The 16,949-nt window shown below is 45.1% G+C and overlaps 1 protein-coding gene and 6 non-coding genes across 8 annotated transcripts; all 7 read right to left on the bottom strand.

Moving 5' to 3' along the window:
• Positions 1–615: 615 nt before the first annotated feature.
• On the bottom strand, positions 616–7,595 carry LOC110501471 (large ribosomal subunit protein uL4B). Of its 2 annotated transcripts, none has more exons than XM_021579067.3 (10): positions 7,310–7,595; positions 6,500–6,671; positions 6,181–6,287; positions 5,542–5,680; positions 4,525–4,649; positions 4,189–4,318; positions 3,559–3,715; positions 1,806–1,889; positions 1,345–1,465; positions 616–777 (listed from the first exon to the last, which is right to left on the bottom strand). In XM_021579067.3, the coding sequence occupies exons 1-10, from the start codon at positions 7,310–7,312 to the stop codon at positions 685–687; spliced, it is 1,131 nt and encodes a 376-aa protein (XP_021434742.3). In that variant the 5' UTR covers positions 7,313–7,595; the 3' UTR covers positions 616–684. The 2 variants fall into 2 exon arrangements, with proteins under 2 accessions (XP_021434742.3, XP_036817206.2); XM_036961311.2 differs by having other exon boundaries at positions 7,069–7,587.
• Positions 1,661–1,728, bottom strand: LOC118944154 (small nucleolar RNA SNORD18). The gene has a single exon (XR_005039467.1). It is a non-coding gene; the product is annotated as a small nucleolar RNA SNORD18 (small nucleolar RNA).
• LOC118944156 (small nucleolar RNA SNORD18) lies at positions 2,018–2,085 on the bottom strand. The gene has a single exon (XR_005039471.1). It is a non-coding gene; the product is annotated as a small nucleolar RNA SNORD18 (small nucleolar RNA).
• On the bottom strand, positions 4,391–4,458 carry LOC118944153 (small nucleolar RNA SNORD18). The gene has a single exon (XR_005039463.1). It is a non-coding gene; the product is annotated as a small nucleolar RNA SNORD18 (small nucleolar RNA).
• On the bottom strand, positions 5,841–5,939 carry LOC118944164 (small nucleolar RNA SNORD16). The gene has a single exon (XR_005039476.1). It is a non-coding gene; the product is annotated as a small nucleolar RNA SNORD16 (small nucleolar RNA).
• On the bottom strand, positions 6,367–6,435 carry LOC118944155 (small nucleolar RNA SNORD18). Its single transcript, XR_005039470.1, has one exon. It is a non-coding gene; the product is annotated as a small nucleolar RNA SNORD18 (small nucleolar RNA).
• LOC118944161 (small nucleolar RNA SNORD16) lies at positions 6,808–6,906 on the bottom strand. The gene has a single exon (XR_005039474.1). It is a non-coding gene; the product is annotated as a small nucleolar RNA SNORD16 (small nucleolar RNA).
• Positions 7,596–16,949: the final 9,354 nt, after the last annotated feature.

Below are 16,949 nucleotides of genomic sequence, written 5' to 3'. Positions count from 1 at the left end.
GGTATTGGAGTGGCCATCACAAAGCCCTGACCTTAATCCTATAGAAAATGTGTGGGCAGAACTGAAAAGGCGTGTGCGGGCAAGGAGGCCTACAAACCTGACTCAGTTACACCAGCTCTGTCAGGAGGAATGGGCCAAAATTCACCCAATTTATTGTGGGAAGCTTGTGGAAGGCGTACCGAAACGTTTGACCCAAGTTAAACAATTTAAAGGCAACGTTACCAAATACTAAATGAGTGTATATAAACTTCTGACCCACTGGGAATGTGATGAAAGAAAAAGAAGCTGAAATAAATCACTACTATTATTCTGACATTTCACATTCTTATAACAAAGTGGTGATCCTAACTGACCTAAGAGGAAATCTTTACTAGAATTAAATGTCAGGAATGGTGAAAAACGGAGTTTGAATGTATTTGGCTGAGGTGTATGTAAACTTCCCACTTCAACTGTAGCTAGGTGTACAGGTGCTTTAATAAGCATATGTAAAATAATGTATTTTAACTGAAAGCATTGCATGATCGCTTTCAATTAACAGAAGGTAGCACTCGTTCATTTTAAGGGTCCCTGACGGGTCATGCCAAATCCAAGAGTTATCAAGACTGCAGAAATAAATTGTTTTTCTACATATTTTATTTGAAACCATCTCTGAACCCCAAAGTCTGTTAGAAGAGACGAGCTGCTCTATGCCTTGGCTGGGGCCGCCTTGGACGGGGCCGCCTTGGACGGGGCCGCCTTGGACGGCTTCTTCTTAGGCTTCAGCATCTTGGCCTTGATCTGGGAAGAAAGAGCAGGAAGGTAATGTTTATCTACTTCACTTGCTTTGGCAATTTAAAACATGTTTCCTATGCCAATAAAGCTCTTAAATTGAATTGAGAGCGCGGGGGCCGCGGGAGAGAGACTTGTCATTAGGACAATATAGGATATTGATGTAGGGCTGGGTCAATTTCAATGTATGAATAGAGGTGATAGAATTGTACTTATTTAACTAGGCAAGTCAGAAGCAGAGATCTGATGATATGGAAGGTTGTTCTACTAGTACTCCTATGGTCACATTGTTTAGGTGCAATGGGGAGTATTTCACAAGCTTTATTTCAGAACTTCAGCTAGATATCAGGATTCAGAAACACGGACAAAAGTGGAAGCGCAGTGTAGAATTAAATAGCTCATTCTGTTACTCACCACTCCCACACTACAAACATTGATAATTTGGGGTTGTTTCACCACAGATTAAGCCTAGACTAAGACTCCAGGAGTATGCCCAATGGTTAGCCAGTTTCCCTATTATACAGGCCTTCAAATGCAACTGAGAGCCCTAGTCGGCCATTTTGGGTGTCTACTCACAGCCGGGTCATGCAGCAGGATGGCTTGACGTCTGGCTGTCTTGGCGTAGGGGTTCAGCTTCATCATTATTCTCAGGTTCTTCAGGGGGTTCTTCTTCAGGACTCTGCGCCTGATCTTCTTGCTGTGAGGAGGCCAGACAGGTTCAGGAGGGGATCAAATATAGCAGCATTGAGTGAACCTTCATGTTGTTAATGGTAACATTACCAAATGGAACACTTTGTTACATAGTGCACTACTTTAGACCTGAGCCCAATTGGCCCCGATCAACAGTAGTGCATTATGGGGAACGGGTCATTCGGGATGCAACCTATTGGAATAGCTCAGGACTTCCATTCAAATCAGGATTCAGAAACACGGACCTGAAGTGGAACCTCATCAAGGCTTAATGTCACAATGGAGGATAATTCAACATACTACAGTACCCATAATGCTCTGCACAATAGAAAGTGAGCAGGGCTTACTTTGGTGCACGAAGTGCTTTCTGGATCTCCTCACTCTTCAGAATCCTGCTCAGATCTGTGTTGGTCATCTTGTGCATGGGCAGACTGGAGGTGGGAGACAGATGGAGACATGACAGAGGTCAGAGTACAACTGGCAGTACCTCTAAGGTTGTTGGGGGGGGGGGGGGGGGGGGGCATGTGGTTTAGCAACAGACCATTAGAGCATTTCATTAAAACTCAGAACTTCTGGTAGATATCAGGATTCAGAAACACGGACCGAAGTGGAAGCTCATCACTGTAGAAATTAAATAGCTCTCAAATCTGTTACTAACCAACACACTAAAGGCCCGTCCTTGAGCACCTCCAACACATTGCTGTTGACCCAGACAAGCACACCTGATTCAGCTGGTCAAGTTACCAAGCCCTCAGAGTTGAATCAGGCAAGTTTGTTCAGGGCTACACACAAAAAAAAGTGCTTTGTTGGGGGCTCTGGATGACTGAGCTGGGGTAACACTACAACAATATGCCAAACTGGTTAACATCACTAATTAGTTTAAAACGACAAACTTCAATTTTCAACCAGTTTTAACCAACTGGTAAGTTACGGCCCAATAGTGAGTACACCCTATACACCGGGAGATCTTAGGACATTACCAAGTCAGAACCGCCGACGTGCCAACGTTTGTTTGTAGCCCACACCGTTCGGAAGCTACCGAACCAACTGGACCCCACTGAGGAAAGGGGATGTTCTACGAACCACACGAGACTCGTCTGACAGGTAACGGATTTTTTTATATATTTTTTCAACTATAAAGGTTGTTTAACTACCCCAAAAAGGCATTGTGTAAAAAAATAAGTAATTCCACTATCCCAACAAACAATATTCTATTACTTGGGAGAATATTCTTTAGAGACAAAGTATTTTAACAAACAACTACATTCAACAGTTTTAATGAGTGCATCCCCTTAAAGACACCCATAGCCTACACACATTTACAGTAGCTGGTTGTTATTGTACGTCAAAGCTGCGTTACAGTCAGAGGCTCCATGTGTAACAAGTGAAGAGGGAGATTTCTAATCAACACAAAATGTCATTAAAATGACTGAATTGGGTTGGCTAAATTGATCCAACCAACAGGTCAGCTGTTTCGTACTTAGTTGTTATAGACAAGGACGGAGAGCGCAGTAAAATATCCTCAAATTAGCCTTGATACTGTAGCTAGCTTTAGAACGACTTGATTCAGTCAAGACAAGCAGGACCAGATGGTACGGTAGAAACACTTTAGACAAACTGATGTGACAAGCTGCTCCGCCCCTCCCGAGGGCAGGACACCGCCCAGCCACACCCCATACGTAAACAGACCGCCATATATGGGCACAAATGTACACAAACAAAAATAAACCCAATATGCAGCTACTAATGACTTCACTGCGTTATTTAGAAGGAAATCTGTCAATTTATAAATAAATTCATTTTTCCCTAATTATGGATCTCATGACCAAGGATACAGATGTGCATCTGTTGGCATATAATTGGTAGCAGCCCTTCCGTACGCGCCACCTAGCCTGACCGACACGCACGCGCCACCTAGCCTGACCGACACGCACGTGCCACCCCACCCACCTAGCCTGACTAATGCTAGTAGTAGCTCAACCTTGATAGGCTAGATTGGTTTAAGTAACCCTGGTCAAATTTCTATCAAATCAGAACGCAGAACGCCACAAGAGCAGAGTCCAATTAGGATTAGGCCCACGTAACCCTGGTTTTACTGACTTGTAGTCCACCTTGAGAGAGGCAGATTTGCGCCAGGTCCCGTAGAGCTGGTCCAGCTTACGGAAGGCTGATTCGGTCCAGATACAGAAGCGACCAACGTGACCTCCGGGGGCGAGCCTCAGCAGGTTCAGCTTGTTCACGTTCTGTAGGGTGATGCCTGGTAGAGGGATGGGAGGACAGTTACATTTTAGTATTGAGAAGAGGCACTTCGACATTAAAAAAAAAAGATTTTTTTTTTAAAGAGACTCAAACTCCATTTTCTACACAGTGGCATCTACAGCGAGACAGTTTCCTTTGAATAGAAGAGGGTCTACATTTGTCATTTAGAGTGGCAGATGCTCTTTAGTACAGAATAACATTCGCCATTATCCTTTTACAGAAAACCCCTATCCATTATTCATGTTCTCTTGTAATGCAAAACAATTTTTTCAAATCATGGCAAAAAAAAAAGGACAACTGATAATGAGGTTTCAGAACACTGAAATCATCGTGTTCAGAAACACGGACCAGAAGTGGGAATCACAGCTACACTGAGGGAAGTAGTGCCCCATTGAGGGAACAGGGTGCCAAAGTAGGAGAGAATGGGAGATCTTTACATGTTCTCAACAGGGCCGAGTAGCCAGTACATACCAGGGATGTTTCTGAAGGCCTTGGTGACACCTTGGTCCTGGTTGTAGATGATGCACGGTCCTTTGCGTTGGATACGCCTGCGATTCCTCATCTTACCTTTGCCAGCTCGCATGCGCTGTGACGCGTACACCTGCACACACACCCAGGGGACACATTAATCTCATCCACTCATCCAAGGACACTCAATTTCACAATCACACCATGGCTCAGGACTTCCATTCAAATCAGGATTCAGAAACACGGACCTGAAGTGGAACCTCATCATTGCCTCATGGTCACTCAGAAGAGGAAAAAGGAACATTGACCAGTGAGACAGTATTAACTAGCTATATTGACCTTTTTGATGTCGTTCCAGGCTTTGAGTTTCTTCAGCAGCAGCACGGCCTCTTTAGTCTTCTTGTAACCCTCCACTTTATCATCAACTACCAGGGGAACCTCTGGGATCTCCTCGATGCGGTGTCCTGAAGGAGGGGAGGCCCTCTAGTTAGAGATTTACAGCCATTTAGTTCCACAAGTATCATCTTGTGAAGAGAGTGAGACACGCTGAAGTTGGGGGATCAAAAGTGCCAGCGTCGTCACATCACAATATGGTGTTAAAATTGTTTTGTCAACCCACTGTCAGCTACAAGAGTCAGTAAACCATCACTGCTCAGTCATACTCAAGTAACACCATCATAGAGAGTCAGCTTTAATGAATCAACATTTTGAAGGGACAGTTCTGTATTTTGGCAATGAGGATCTTTACTTCCCCAGTCAGATACCATTTGTGTCTGTGTCCAGTATGAAAGAAATAAGATGTTTTGCGAGCTAATGCTATCTAGCGGTAGCACAACAAACTCTACAGGAAGAGATGGCATGCTAGCTATTACAATAGACTTTCAGCCATTGCACAAGCGCTAGATTGCAATTTGAAGGAAGTGCTCTCACCTGACAAGATTGTTCTGCCCCTGAACAAGGCAGTTAACCCACTGTTCCTAGGCCGGCAGGGTAGCCTAGTGGTTGGACTAGTAACCGGAAGAGCGTTGGACTAGTAACCGGAAGGTTGCAAGTTCAAACCCCCGAGCTGACAAGGTACAAACTGTCGTTCTGTCCCTGAACAGGCCGTCATTGAAAATAAGAAATTGTTCTTAACTAACTGAAAATATATAAGCTCTAGGGAAGCTGAAAAGGGGCACCTTGCCAAAATCCTGATCTCTTTAAGAACCTATGATTTCTTAATTACACAACAGGCGTCTAGCAACAAGTGTCTTACCTAAAAATGAGACCTTGTAAAGGTATTTAAAGGTACATATTTACACTGGTAAGAAGACTAAGCTATGCAGTGAGTACCACAGAGCACGGTGGGCGGCATACCTTTTGACATGACGAGTGCGGGCAGGGCGGAGGCGGCCAGGGCAGAGCATATGGCGTAACGCTTCTGGGTAGTGTTGATCCTGCGGTGCCAGCGGCGCCACGTCTTGGTGGGGGCGAACATGCGACCTCCACGACACATCTACAGTCACAGGGGTCAAGGAACGGCTAAACAAAGCATTAAGATCGTTATCTTTTTGGCCGGTTTTTCAAACATTAAGTCGCGGGAAATCAACATTAAGTGGTCTTTAGTCTACGACTAGTCTGTCTCGGAAACCGGCCCTAAATGAATTTAGGTGCTTTGCTCAGACTCAATGGTCGTCAGCCACTTGTGCCAGCATACGACATCAGGCATAATGTCACTGTTCACAGTGTAGGACGCAAATTACACCATCACTGCAAGCCCCTTGAATGTCTAGTCCACCTCAGCATGCATTACCACCAGGCCATTGTTCATTTGGCAACAAACGGATGAACACTAAAACAGTGAGGTGCCACCTGTACTTGTACAATCAGAAACAAATTAACTCAAATGAACAGAAACAAAGTCACAATGAACAGAACCCCGGTAGCACATTTATACCTGATGGACATGGCAAGATTAATAGGAAATGTTTAATTTAGTCTGTCAGAGAAGGATACATTTCCGAAGGCTCCCTGGCCGGAGCGGTGGGTACCACCTCCCCTCACACGAGGAATACGAGCCACGGCTCGGCCTGTACCCCAGGACTCCGCGCTTGTCTGATGACCTGGAACCCAGAGTGCATTAGAACATGTCCTCTATACATACCAAAATAGGCTGCTATTGGTTTTATGGTACAGACAAAGCCCTTCAGAACTTCTAGTATAATCACTGCTTTCAGAAACACGGACCGAAGTGGAAACTAATCATTAAAGCTTGCAACCTGTCTCCAAAAAGCAACGTTTATTTGATTGAATACATGCTTAAACAGTCACTCACCGGCCAGTTTGCTGACAGCATAGGGCTGACGGTTGTTCTTGCGCATGTTGGTGTGTACAAAGTTGACAATGTCCGGGCGGATGGGAGCCTTGAACACGGCAGGCATAACGACATTTTTGCCTGAACTCTCTCCTTTCTCGGAGTAGATAGAGATTAAAGGCCGGGCACAAGCCTGGGGAAGACAAAGGTCAGGGAAATCTGATAAATCTTGCAGTAGGTTACAATGTACCCAATCGCATGTTGATAGTTAAACATGTCAGATAGGACTCTGTTGGTTAACTTTAGCTAATATAGCTAGTATGTAATCTTGCTCAGATTCAGCTGTCGTCATTCACTTGCGCCAGCATATGACAGTAGGCATCTGTCGACTGATCGCAAAGTAGGACGCAAATTACACCATCATAGCAAGTAAATGTAGTTAAGTACTGCAATATATTAAAAGTAAAATCACGACATACTGGCATGTTTGTAGGTAGCACACCTGGCAAAGGTCTAACTGAGCTATGGTTAACTAAGTACATATTCAAAACAGTTTAATGAAGAAAGGTATACTGGTTTACGAATCTCACCTATAATTGAGCAAACCCGGCCTGTGGTTGCAAGGAAAGTACATGTGACTTGGCTAGAACCGTGCCCATCCAAAATGTCGCCTCGTGTCAGCTTCGTTCAGATTCGACATGGAATGAGTTAAATGGCATTGCCTTGTAAAGATTGTAGCGAGACAAGTGTTCGGTTTGCGACTATACCTTGCTCACTAACGCTGACGCCAAATGGTATATACAAATGAAACAAATTAGCTAGGATTCTCACCATTTTTATATTTGTGTTTCGGCTCCCCGAGAACCAGGCTCCTCACTCAATGGAAGATACAGTAGAAAAGGAAGTTGGCAATGCAACTCACACGATATATGCTTCCGACGTCGTCACACTTCCGGCAACTGTAACGTTAAATAAATGCAATACTATAGAGGCAAATATTTATATTCTAAGTCAATATAAATTTCTCCAGTTAAATATTGAAATACTATACAACGGCGAAAACAACTTTCATAAATGGGACAATCTAGGTCTCTACTGTGCAATACGGCGGAGGAAACAAGGGTGGTGACCGGACTACTTTCGTGATAATTATTTATTTTTCATAATTAAATGTAGTTACCACATGTTCCAAAATACTTATTTTGTCTTACAAGTAAAATAGTTATTGATACAAATAAAAAATGAATTGTGTTCGTTGTGCTGACTGATATTATGACGTTAAGAATTCACTGGCTGTTTTCGCGCCAACGTCAAGTGAAATCGTCAACTGCCGTCACCGTTTTCCAACTTTTATTTAGGATTTTCAGACTTAAAAACATATTTTTATGTATTTAACTATGCTAACTATCTACCTAATGAAATGTGCTCCAGGATAATCAACAATGCTTTACAGTTTAAAAAAAAATGTATTCTTCAGTGAGGTAATGTTTTCAAATGTTTGTCTAGCTTGTTAACATAAGTAATCTATCTGTCTCTTTTCAATCTTTGCCTGTTATTGTTTTGTAACTAACTAGCTTAGTTAGTTAAGTTTACTAACGACAGACATATGTTAGCAAGCTAACTAAATAAGCAATGTTTTAATGCGTTTGAATTCAGAAATCTTCAAGATGAATGCAAATAATCCAGTATTTATGAGGAAGATATCCAGACACTGAGAGGGAATCCTTCAACGTTACCTGACATCTACAGTGGCAACAGACCAGTCTTCACCTGTGAGAAAACGACGTGTTTTTTTTTGCTAGCTTTACTGAAGAGTTGCAATCAATCAATCCACCCTATTTATACAGATATTTCCATAATTAGTTTACTTGTATATATCCAGCCAAGCATCACCATGTCCTGAGACGTCTTAGTGTCCAGTTCAAGATAATTGGCAACTCAGAAATCTCCAACTTCAGTGCGTTCAAGACAACTGGCAACTCAGAAAAAACGAGCTCCCTTTGGGAAAAATCGTTTTGAACGGTCATCCAACTCGGAATTCCAAGTCAGGAACTCTGCCTCTTTCTAGAGCTATGAAACCCCATTTTCCAACCCAGGTTGGGCTGTCCTTGGTGGGCTGCAGATTATGCGTGTTGAAGCTATGTGGTCTGCAAGTCTCATGGTATGTCTACCTGTAGACGTTTGTTGGTCTCATGTATTGAGTGAGTCAGTAGCTCTGGTCCATTGCGTCAGTATGCTACGCACATACACGTTGGCACACTATCTCTGGTCCAATGCGTTATGTTAACCACTGTTGCTTGTGCAGCTAGCTAGTCATCGTTCCACATCCTGTCTGATCTCATATGTCTTGCAGCATCTGTGGCTTGAGAAGGTATCTGCTAGAGCTAGAGCCTATTGCCCCGGTATTCTCTCCAGCCCCCCTCCGTGTAGGCTGTGTTATGTCTCTAGGAGAGGACAGTAGATATGTTAGTAGGCTGTGGTATTATGTCTCTAGGAGAGGACAGTAGATATGTTAGTAGGCTGTGTTATTATGTCTAGGAGAGGACAGTAGATAGATATGTTAGTAGGCTGTGTTATTATGTCTAGGAGAGGACAGTAGATGGATAGAGCAAAGTACAGAGAGATCCTTGATGAAAACCTGCTCCAGAGTGCTCAGGACCTCAGACTGGGGCAAAGGTTCTGAATGTCCTTGCGTGGCCCAGCCTGATCGAACATCTCTGGAGTGACCTGAAAATGACTGTGCAGCAACACTCCTCATTCAACCTGACAGAGCTATTATTATGTGTTATTATGTCTAGGAGAGGACAGTAGATATGTTAGTAGGCTGTGTTATTATGTCTAGGAGAGGACAGTAGATAGATATGTTAGTAGGCTGTGTTATTATGTCTCTAGGAGAGGACAGTAGTTATGTTAGGAGGCTGTGTTATTATGTCTAGGAGAGGACAGTAGATAGATATGGTAGTAGGCTGTGCTATTATGTCTCTAGGAGAGGACAGTAGATATGTTACTGTGTTATTATGTCTCTAGGAGAGGACAGTAGATATGTTAGTAGGCTGTGTTATTATGTCTCTAGGAGAGGACAGTAGATATGTTAGTAGGCTGTGTTATTATGTCTAGGAGAGGACAGTAGATATGTTAGTAGGCTGTGTTATTATGTCTCTAGGAGAGGACAGTAGTTATGTTAGTAGGCTGTGTTATTATGTCTCTAGGAGAGGACAGTAGATATGTTAGTAGGCTGTGTTATTATGTCTCTAGGAGAGGACAGTAGATATGTTAGTAGGCTGTGTTATTATGTCTAAGAGAGGACAGTAGATAGATATGGTAGTAGGCTGTGTTATGTCTCTAGGAGAGGAGAGTAGATATGTTAGTAGGCTGTTTTTATTATGTCTAGGAGAGGACAGTAGATATGTTAGTAGGCTGTGGTATTATGTCTCTAGGAGAGGACAGTAGATATGTTAGTAGGCTGTGTTATTATGTCTCTAGGAGAGGACAGTAGATAGATATGTTAGTAGGCTGTGTTATTATGTCTAGGAGAGGACAGTAGATAGATATGGTAGTAGGCTGTGTTATTATGTCTAGGAGAGGACAGTAGATAGATATGGTAGTAGGCTGTGTTATTATGTCTAGGAGAGGACAGTAGATAGATATGGTAGTAGGCTGTGTTATGTCTCTAGGAGAGGAGAGTAGATATGTTAGTAGGCTGTTTTTATTATGTCTAGGAGAGGACAGTAGTTATGTTAGGAGGCTGTGTTATTATGTCAAGGAGAGGACAGTAGATATGTTAGTAGGCTGTGTTATTATGTCTCTAGGAGAGGACAGTAGATATGTTAGGAGGCTGTGTTTTTATGTCTAGGAGAGGACAGTAGTTATGTTAGTAGGCTGTGTTATTATGTCTCTAGGAGAGGACAGTAGTTATGTTAGTAGGCTGTGTTATTATGCCTCTAGGAGAGGACAGTAGTTATGTTAGTAGGCTGTGTTATTATGTCTCTAGGAGAGGACAGTAGTTATGTTAGTAGGCTGTGTTATTATGTCTCTAGGAGAGGACAGTAGTTATGTTAGTAGGCTGTGTTATTATGTCTCTAGGAGAGGACAGTAGTTATGTTAGTAGGCTGTGTTATTATGTCTCTAGGAGAGGACAGTAGATATGTTAGTAGGCTGTGTTATTATGTCTAGGAGAGGACAGTAGATATGTTAGTAGGCTGTGTTATTATGTCTCTAGGAGAGGACAGTAGTTATGTTAGTAGGCTGTGTTATTATGTCTCTAGGAGAGGACAGTAGTTATGTTAGTAGGCTGTGTTATTATGTCTCTAGGAGAGGACAGTAGATATGTTAGTAGGCTGTGTTATTATGTCTCTAGGAGAGGACAGTAGTTATGTTAGTAGGCTGTGTTATTATGTCTCTAGGAGAGGACAGTAGTTATGTTAGTAGGCTGTGTTATTATGTCTAGGAGAGGACAGTAGTTATGTTAGTAGGCTGTGTTATTATGTCTAGGAGAGGACAGTAGTTATGTTAGGAGGCTGTGTTATTATGTCTAGGAGAGGACAGTAGATATGTTAGTAGGCTGTGTTATTATGTCTCTAGGAGAGGACAGTAGATATGTTAGTAGGCTGTGTTATTATGTCTCTAGGAGAGGACAGTAGTTATGTTAGTAGGCTGTGTTATTATGTCTAGGAGAGGACAGTAGTTATGTTAGGAGGCTGTGTTATTATGTCTAGGAGAGGACAGTAGTTATGTTAGTAGGCTGTGTTATTATGTCTAGGAGAGGACAGTAGTTATGTTAGGAGGCTGTGTTATTATGTCTAGGAGAGGACAGTAGATATGTTAGTAGGCTGTGTTATTATGTCTCTAGGAGAGGACAGTAGTTATGTTAGTAGGCTGTGTTATTATGTCTAGGAGAGGACAGTAGTTATGTTAGTAGGCTGTGTTATCATGTCTAGGAGAGGACAGTAGTTATGTTAGTAGGCTGTGTTATTATGTCTAGGAGAGGACAGTAGATAGATATGTTAGTAGGCTGTGTTATTATGTCTAGGAGAGGACAGTAGTTATGTTAGTAGGCTGTGTTATCATGAATTTACAAACAAACATTGGTGCAGGTTTGGGATCAATTCCTCTTCAATTTAGGAAAAGAGGAATAGTTAAAACAGATAACCAGATAGACTGGAGTAGATTGGACTGGGGATGCTATATTTAGTTTTGTGGGAGCAAAGTAAAATGAGAAGGATCATCTACCATCTTGGCATTAAGTTCTTTATTTAGAGAATCCTTATTACGTGTAGTGCTGCAGTTATCACGGTCACATTACAGACTCCTGCAGCCTCCCCTCACTGTCATTATCACGGTCACATTACAGACTACTGCAGCCTCCCCTCACTGTCGTTATCACGGTCATATTACAGACTCCTGCAGCCTCCCCTCACTGTCGTTATCACGGTCACATTACAGACTCCTGCAGCCTCCCCTCACTGTCGTTATCACGGTCATATTACAGACTCCTGCAGCCTCCCCTCACTGTCGTTATCACGGTCACATTACAGACTCCTGCAGCCTCCCCTCACTGTCGTTATCACGGTCATATTACAGACTCCTGCAGCCTCCCCTCACTGTCGTTATCACGGTCACATTACAGACTCCTACAGCCTCCCCTCACTGTCGTTATCACGGTCACATTACAGACTCCTGCAGCCTCCCCTCACTGTCGTTATCACGGTCACATTACAGACTCCTGCAGCCTCCCCTCACTGTCGTTATCACGGTCACATTACAGACTCCTGCAGCCTCCCCTCACTGTCATTATCATGGTCACATCACATTACAGACTACTGCAGCCTCCCCTCACTGTCGTTATCAAGGTCACATTACAGACTCCTGCAGCCTCCCCTCACTGTCGTTATCATGGTCACATCACATTACAGACTACTGCAGCCTCCCCTCACTGTCACATCACATTACAGACTACTGCAGCCTCCCCTCACTGTCGTTATCACGGTCACATTACAGACTACTGCAGCCTCCCCTCACTGTCGTTATCACGGTCACATTACAGACTCCTGCAGCCTCCCCTCACTGTCATTATCATGGTCACATCACATTACAGACTACTGCAGCCTCCCCTCACTGTCGTTATCACGGTCACATTACAGACTCCTGCAGCCTCCCCTCACTGTCATTATCATGGTCACATCACATTACAGACTACTGCAGCCTCCCCTCACTGTCGTTATCACGGTCACATTACAGACTACTGCAGCCTCCCCTCACTGTCGTTATCACGGTCACATTACAGACTCCTGCAGCCTCCCCTCACTGTCGTTATCATGGTCACATCACATTACAGACTACTGCAGCCTCCCCTCACTGTCGTTATCACGGTCACATTACAGACTACTGCAGCCTCCCCTCACTGTCGTTATCACGGTCACATTACAGACTACTGCAGCCTCCCCTCACTGTCGTTATCACGGTCACATTACAGACTACTGCAGCCTCCCCTCACTGTCGTTATCACGGTCATATTACAGACTCCTGCAGCCTCCCCTCACTGTCGTTATCACGGTCACATTACAGACTACTGCAGCCTCCCCTCACTGTCGTTATCACGGTCACATTACAGACTCCTGCAGCCTCCCCTCACCGTCGTTATCATGGTCACATCACATTACTGCAGCCTCCCCTCACTGTCGTTATCACGGTCACATCACAGACTACTGCAGCCTCCCCTCACTGTCGTTATCACGGTCACATTACAGACTCCTGCAGCCTCCCCTCACTGTCGTTATCACGGTCACATTACAGACGACTGCAGCCTCCCCTCACTGTCGTTATCACGGTCACATTACAGACTACTGCAGCCTCCCCTCACTGTCGTTATCACGGTCACATTACAGACTCCTGCAGCCTCCCCTCACTGTCTTTATCACGGTCACATTACAGACTCCTGCAGCCTCCCCTCACTGTCATTATCATGGTCACATCACATTACAGACTACTGCAGCCTCCCCTCACTGTCGTTATCAAGGTCACATTACAGACTCCTGCAGCCTCCCCTCACTGTCGTTATCACGGTCATATTACAGACTCCTGCAGCCTCCCCTCACTGTCGTTATCACGGTCACATTACAGACTACTGCAGCCTCCCCTCACTGTCGTTATCATGGTCACATCACATTACAGACTACTGCAGCCTCCGCTCACTGTCGTTATCACGGTCACATTACAGACTCCTGCAGCCTCCCCTTACTGTCGTTATCACGGTCACATTACAGACGACTGCAGCTTCCCCTCACTGTCGTTATCACGGTCACATCACATTACAGACTCCTGCAGCCTCCCCTTACTGTCGTTATCACGGTCACATTACAGACGACTGCAGCTTCCCCTCACTGTCGTTATCACGGTCACATCACATTACAGACTACTGCAGCCTCCCCTCACTGTCGTTATCATGGTCACATCACATTAGACTCCTGCAGCCTCCCCTCACTGTCGTTATCACTGTCACATTACAGACTCCTGCAGCCTCCCCTCACTGTCGTTATCACGGTCACATTACAGACTCCTGCAGCCTCCCCTCACTGTCGTTATCATGGTCACATCACATTAGACTCCTGCAGCCTCCCCTCACTGTCGTTATCACGGTCATATTACAGACTCCTGCAGCCTCCCCTCACTGTCGTTATCACGGTCACATTACAGACTCCTGCAGCCTCCCCTCACTGTCGTTATCACGGTCACATTACAGACTCCTGCAGCCTCCCCTCACTGTCATTATCACGGTCATATTACAGACTCCTGCAGCCTCCCCTCACTGTCGTTATCACGGTCACATTACAGACTACTGCAGCCTCCCCTCACTGTCGTTATCACGGTCACATTACAGACTACTGCAGCCTCCCCTCACTGTCGTTATCACGGTCATATTACAGACTCCTGCAGCCTCCCCTCACTGTCGTTATCACGGTCACATTACAGACTACTGCAGCCTCCCCTCACTGTCGTTATCACGGTCACATTACAGACTCCTGCAGCCTCCCCTCACCGTCGTTATCATGGTCACATCACATTACTGCAGCCTCCCCTCACTGTCGTTATCACGGTCACATCACAGACTACTGCAGCCTCCCCTCACTGTCGTTATCACGGTCACATTACAGACTCCTGCAGCCTCCCCTCACTGTCGTTATCACGGTCACATTACAGACGACTGCAGCCTCCCCTCACTGTCGTTATCACGGTCACATTACAGACTACTGCAGCCTCCCCTCACTGTCGTTATCACGGTCACATTACAGACTCCTGCAGCCTCCCCTCACTGTCTTTATCACGGTCACATTACAGACTCCTGCAGCCTCCCCTCACTGTCATTATCATGGTCACATCACATTATAGACTACTGCAGCCTCCCCTCACTGTCATTATCATGGTCACATCACATTACAGACTACTGCAGCCTCCCCTCACTGTCGTTATCATGGTCACATCACATTACAGACTCCTGCAGCCTCCCCTCACTGTCATTATCATGGTCACATCACATTACAGACTACTGCAGCCTCCCCTCACTGTCGTTATCATGGTCACATCACATTACAGACTACTGCAGCCTCCGCTCACTGTCGTTATCACGGTCACATTACAGACTCCTGCAGCCTCCCCTTACTGTCGTTATCACGGTCACATTACAGACGACTGCAGCTTCCCCTCACTGTCGTTATCACGGTCACATCACATTACAGACTCCTGCAGCCTCCCCTTACTGTCGTTATCACGGTCACATTACAGACGACTGCAGCTTCCCCTCACTGTCGTTATCACGGTCACATCACATTACAGACTACTGCAGCCTCCCCTCACTGTCGTTATCATGGTCACATCACATTAGACTCCTGCAGCCTCCCCTCACTGTCGTTATCACTGTCACATTACAGACTCCTGCAGCCTCCCCTCACTGTCGTTATCACGGTCACATTACAGACTCCTGCAGCCTCCCCTCACTGTCGTTATCATGGTCACATCACATTAGACTCCTGCAGCCTCCCCTCACTGTCGTTATCACGGTCATATTACAGACTCCTGCAGCCTCCCCTCACAGTCGTTATCACGGTCACATTACAGACTCCTGCAGCCTCCCCTCACTGTCGTTATCACGGTCACATTACAGACTCCTGCAGCCTCCCCTCACTGTCATTATCACGGTCACATTACAGACGACTGCAGCTTCCCCTCACTGTCGTTATCACGGTCACATCACATTACAGACTCCTGCAGCCTCCCCTTACTGTCGATATCACGGTCACATTACAGACTCCTGCAGCCTCCCCTCACTGTTCTGAATGGAACCTTATTCCCTATATAGTGCACTACTTTAGACCAGAACCCTGTAGAACCCTATTCCCTATATAGTGCACTACTTTAGACCAGAGCCCTATTGCACCCTATTCCCTATATAGTGCACTACTTTAGACCAGAGCCCTATTGCACCCTATTCCCTATATAGTGCACTACTTTTGACCAGAGCACTATGGGCCCTCGCTGGCCATTTGGGATGGCCCAGCCATGCATGTTTTCATGCTCTGTTAAATAGACATATGCAGTTCCTTTGGCCCTCTGGCTTCCACAGTTAGGTCCATTTCAATTCAGGAAGTAAAGTCATGCCTTTCTAATAAAGACCATTTGGAATTGAAATCTCAGTTCACTTTCTGAATTGAAGTGGGATTTCCCCCCACACCTGCGGTTTCCACAGCCACATATTCCTGTATAATACAATGTCATGATAACCCTAATTTAAGGTTGGGTTTCAAATCACATTTTAAGAAGAGGAATAGTAGAACTAGCAGGGTTTATGACTATCCAACTAACAGTAGAACAGTAAGCTACAACGGGGTTACTGTGGCTACAACTGGGTTACTGGGGCAACAACTGGGTTACTGGGGCTACAACTGGGTTACTGGGGCAACAACTGGGTTACTGGGGCTACAACGGGGTTACTGTGGCTACAACTGGGTTACTGGGGCTACAACTGGGTTACTGGGGCAACAACTGGGTTACTGGGGCTACAACGGGGTTACTGTGGCTACAACTGGGTTACTCGGGCTACAACTGGGTTACTGTGGCTACAACTGGGTTACTGGGGCTACAACTGGGTTACTGGGGCAACAACTGGGTTACTGGGGCAACAACTGGGTTACTGCGGCTACAACTGGGTTACTGTGGCTACAACTGGGTTACTGGGGCTACAACTGGGTTACTGGGGCTACAACTGGGTTACTGAGGCTACAACTGTGTTAATGCGGCAACACCTGGGTTACTGGGGCTACAACTGGGTTACTGCGGCAACAACTGGGTTACTGCGGCAACAACTGGGTTACTGCGGCTACAACTGGGTTAATGTGGCTACAACTGGGTTAATGTGGCTACAACTGGGTTACTGGGGCAACAACTGGGTTACTGTGGCTACAACTGGGTTACTGAGGCT

This window comes from Oncorhynchus mykiss, chromosome 2 (genome assembly GCF_057628025.1).
Source record: "Oncorhynchus mykiss isolate SJ-2025 chromosome 2, ASM5762802v1, whole genome shotgun sequence".
Taxonomy (NCBI): domain Eukaryota; kingdom Metazoa; phylum Chordata; class Actinopteri; order Salmoniformes; family Salmonidae; genus Oncorhynchus; species Oncorhynchus mykiss.
This window is presented reverse-complemented; position numbering and strand designations above follow the sequence as displayed.

What these genes read in the sequence shown, in the direction of transcription:
- LOC110501471 (XM_021579067.3), bottom strand. An exon ending in GGCCTTCAGAAACATCCCTG is followed by an intron (nt 3,716 to 4,188) that starts GTATGTACTGGC and finishes TCCCTCTACCAG; the next exon opens with GCATCACCCTACAGAACGTG. An exon ending in TCTCTCAAGGTGGACTACAA is followed by an intron (nt 1,890 to 3,558) that starts GTCAGTAAAACC and finishes TCCCACCTCCAG; the next exon opens with TCTGCCCATGCACAAGATGA.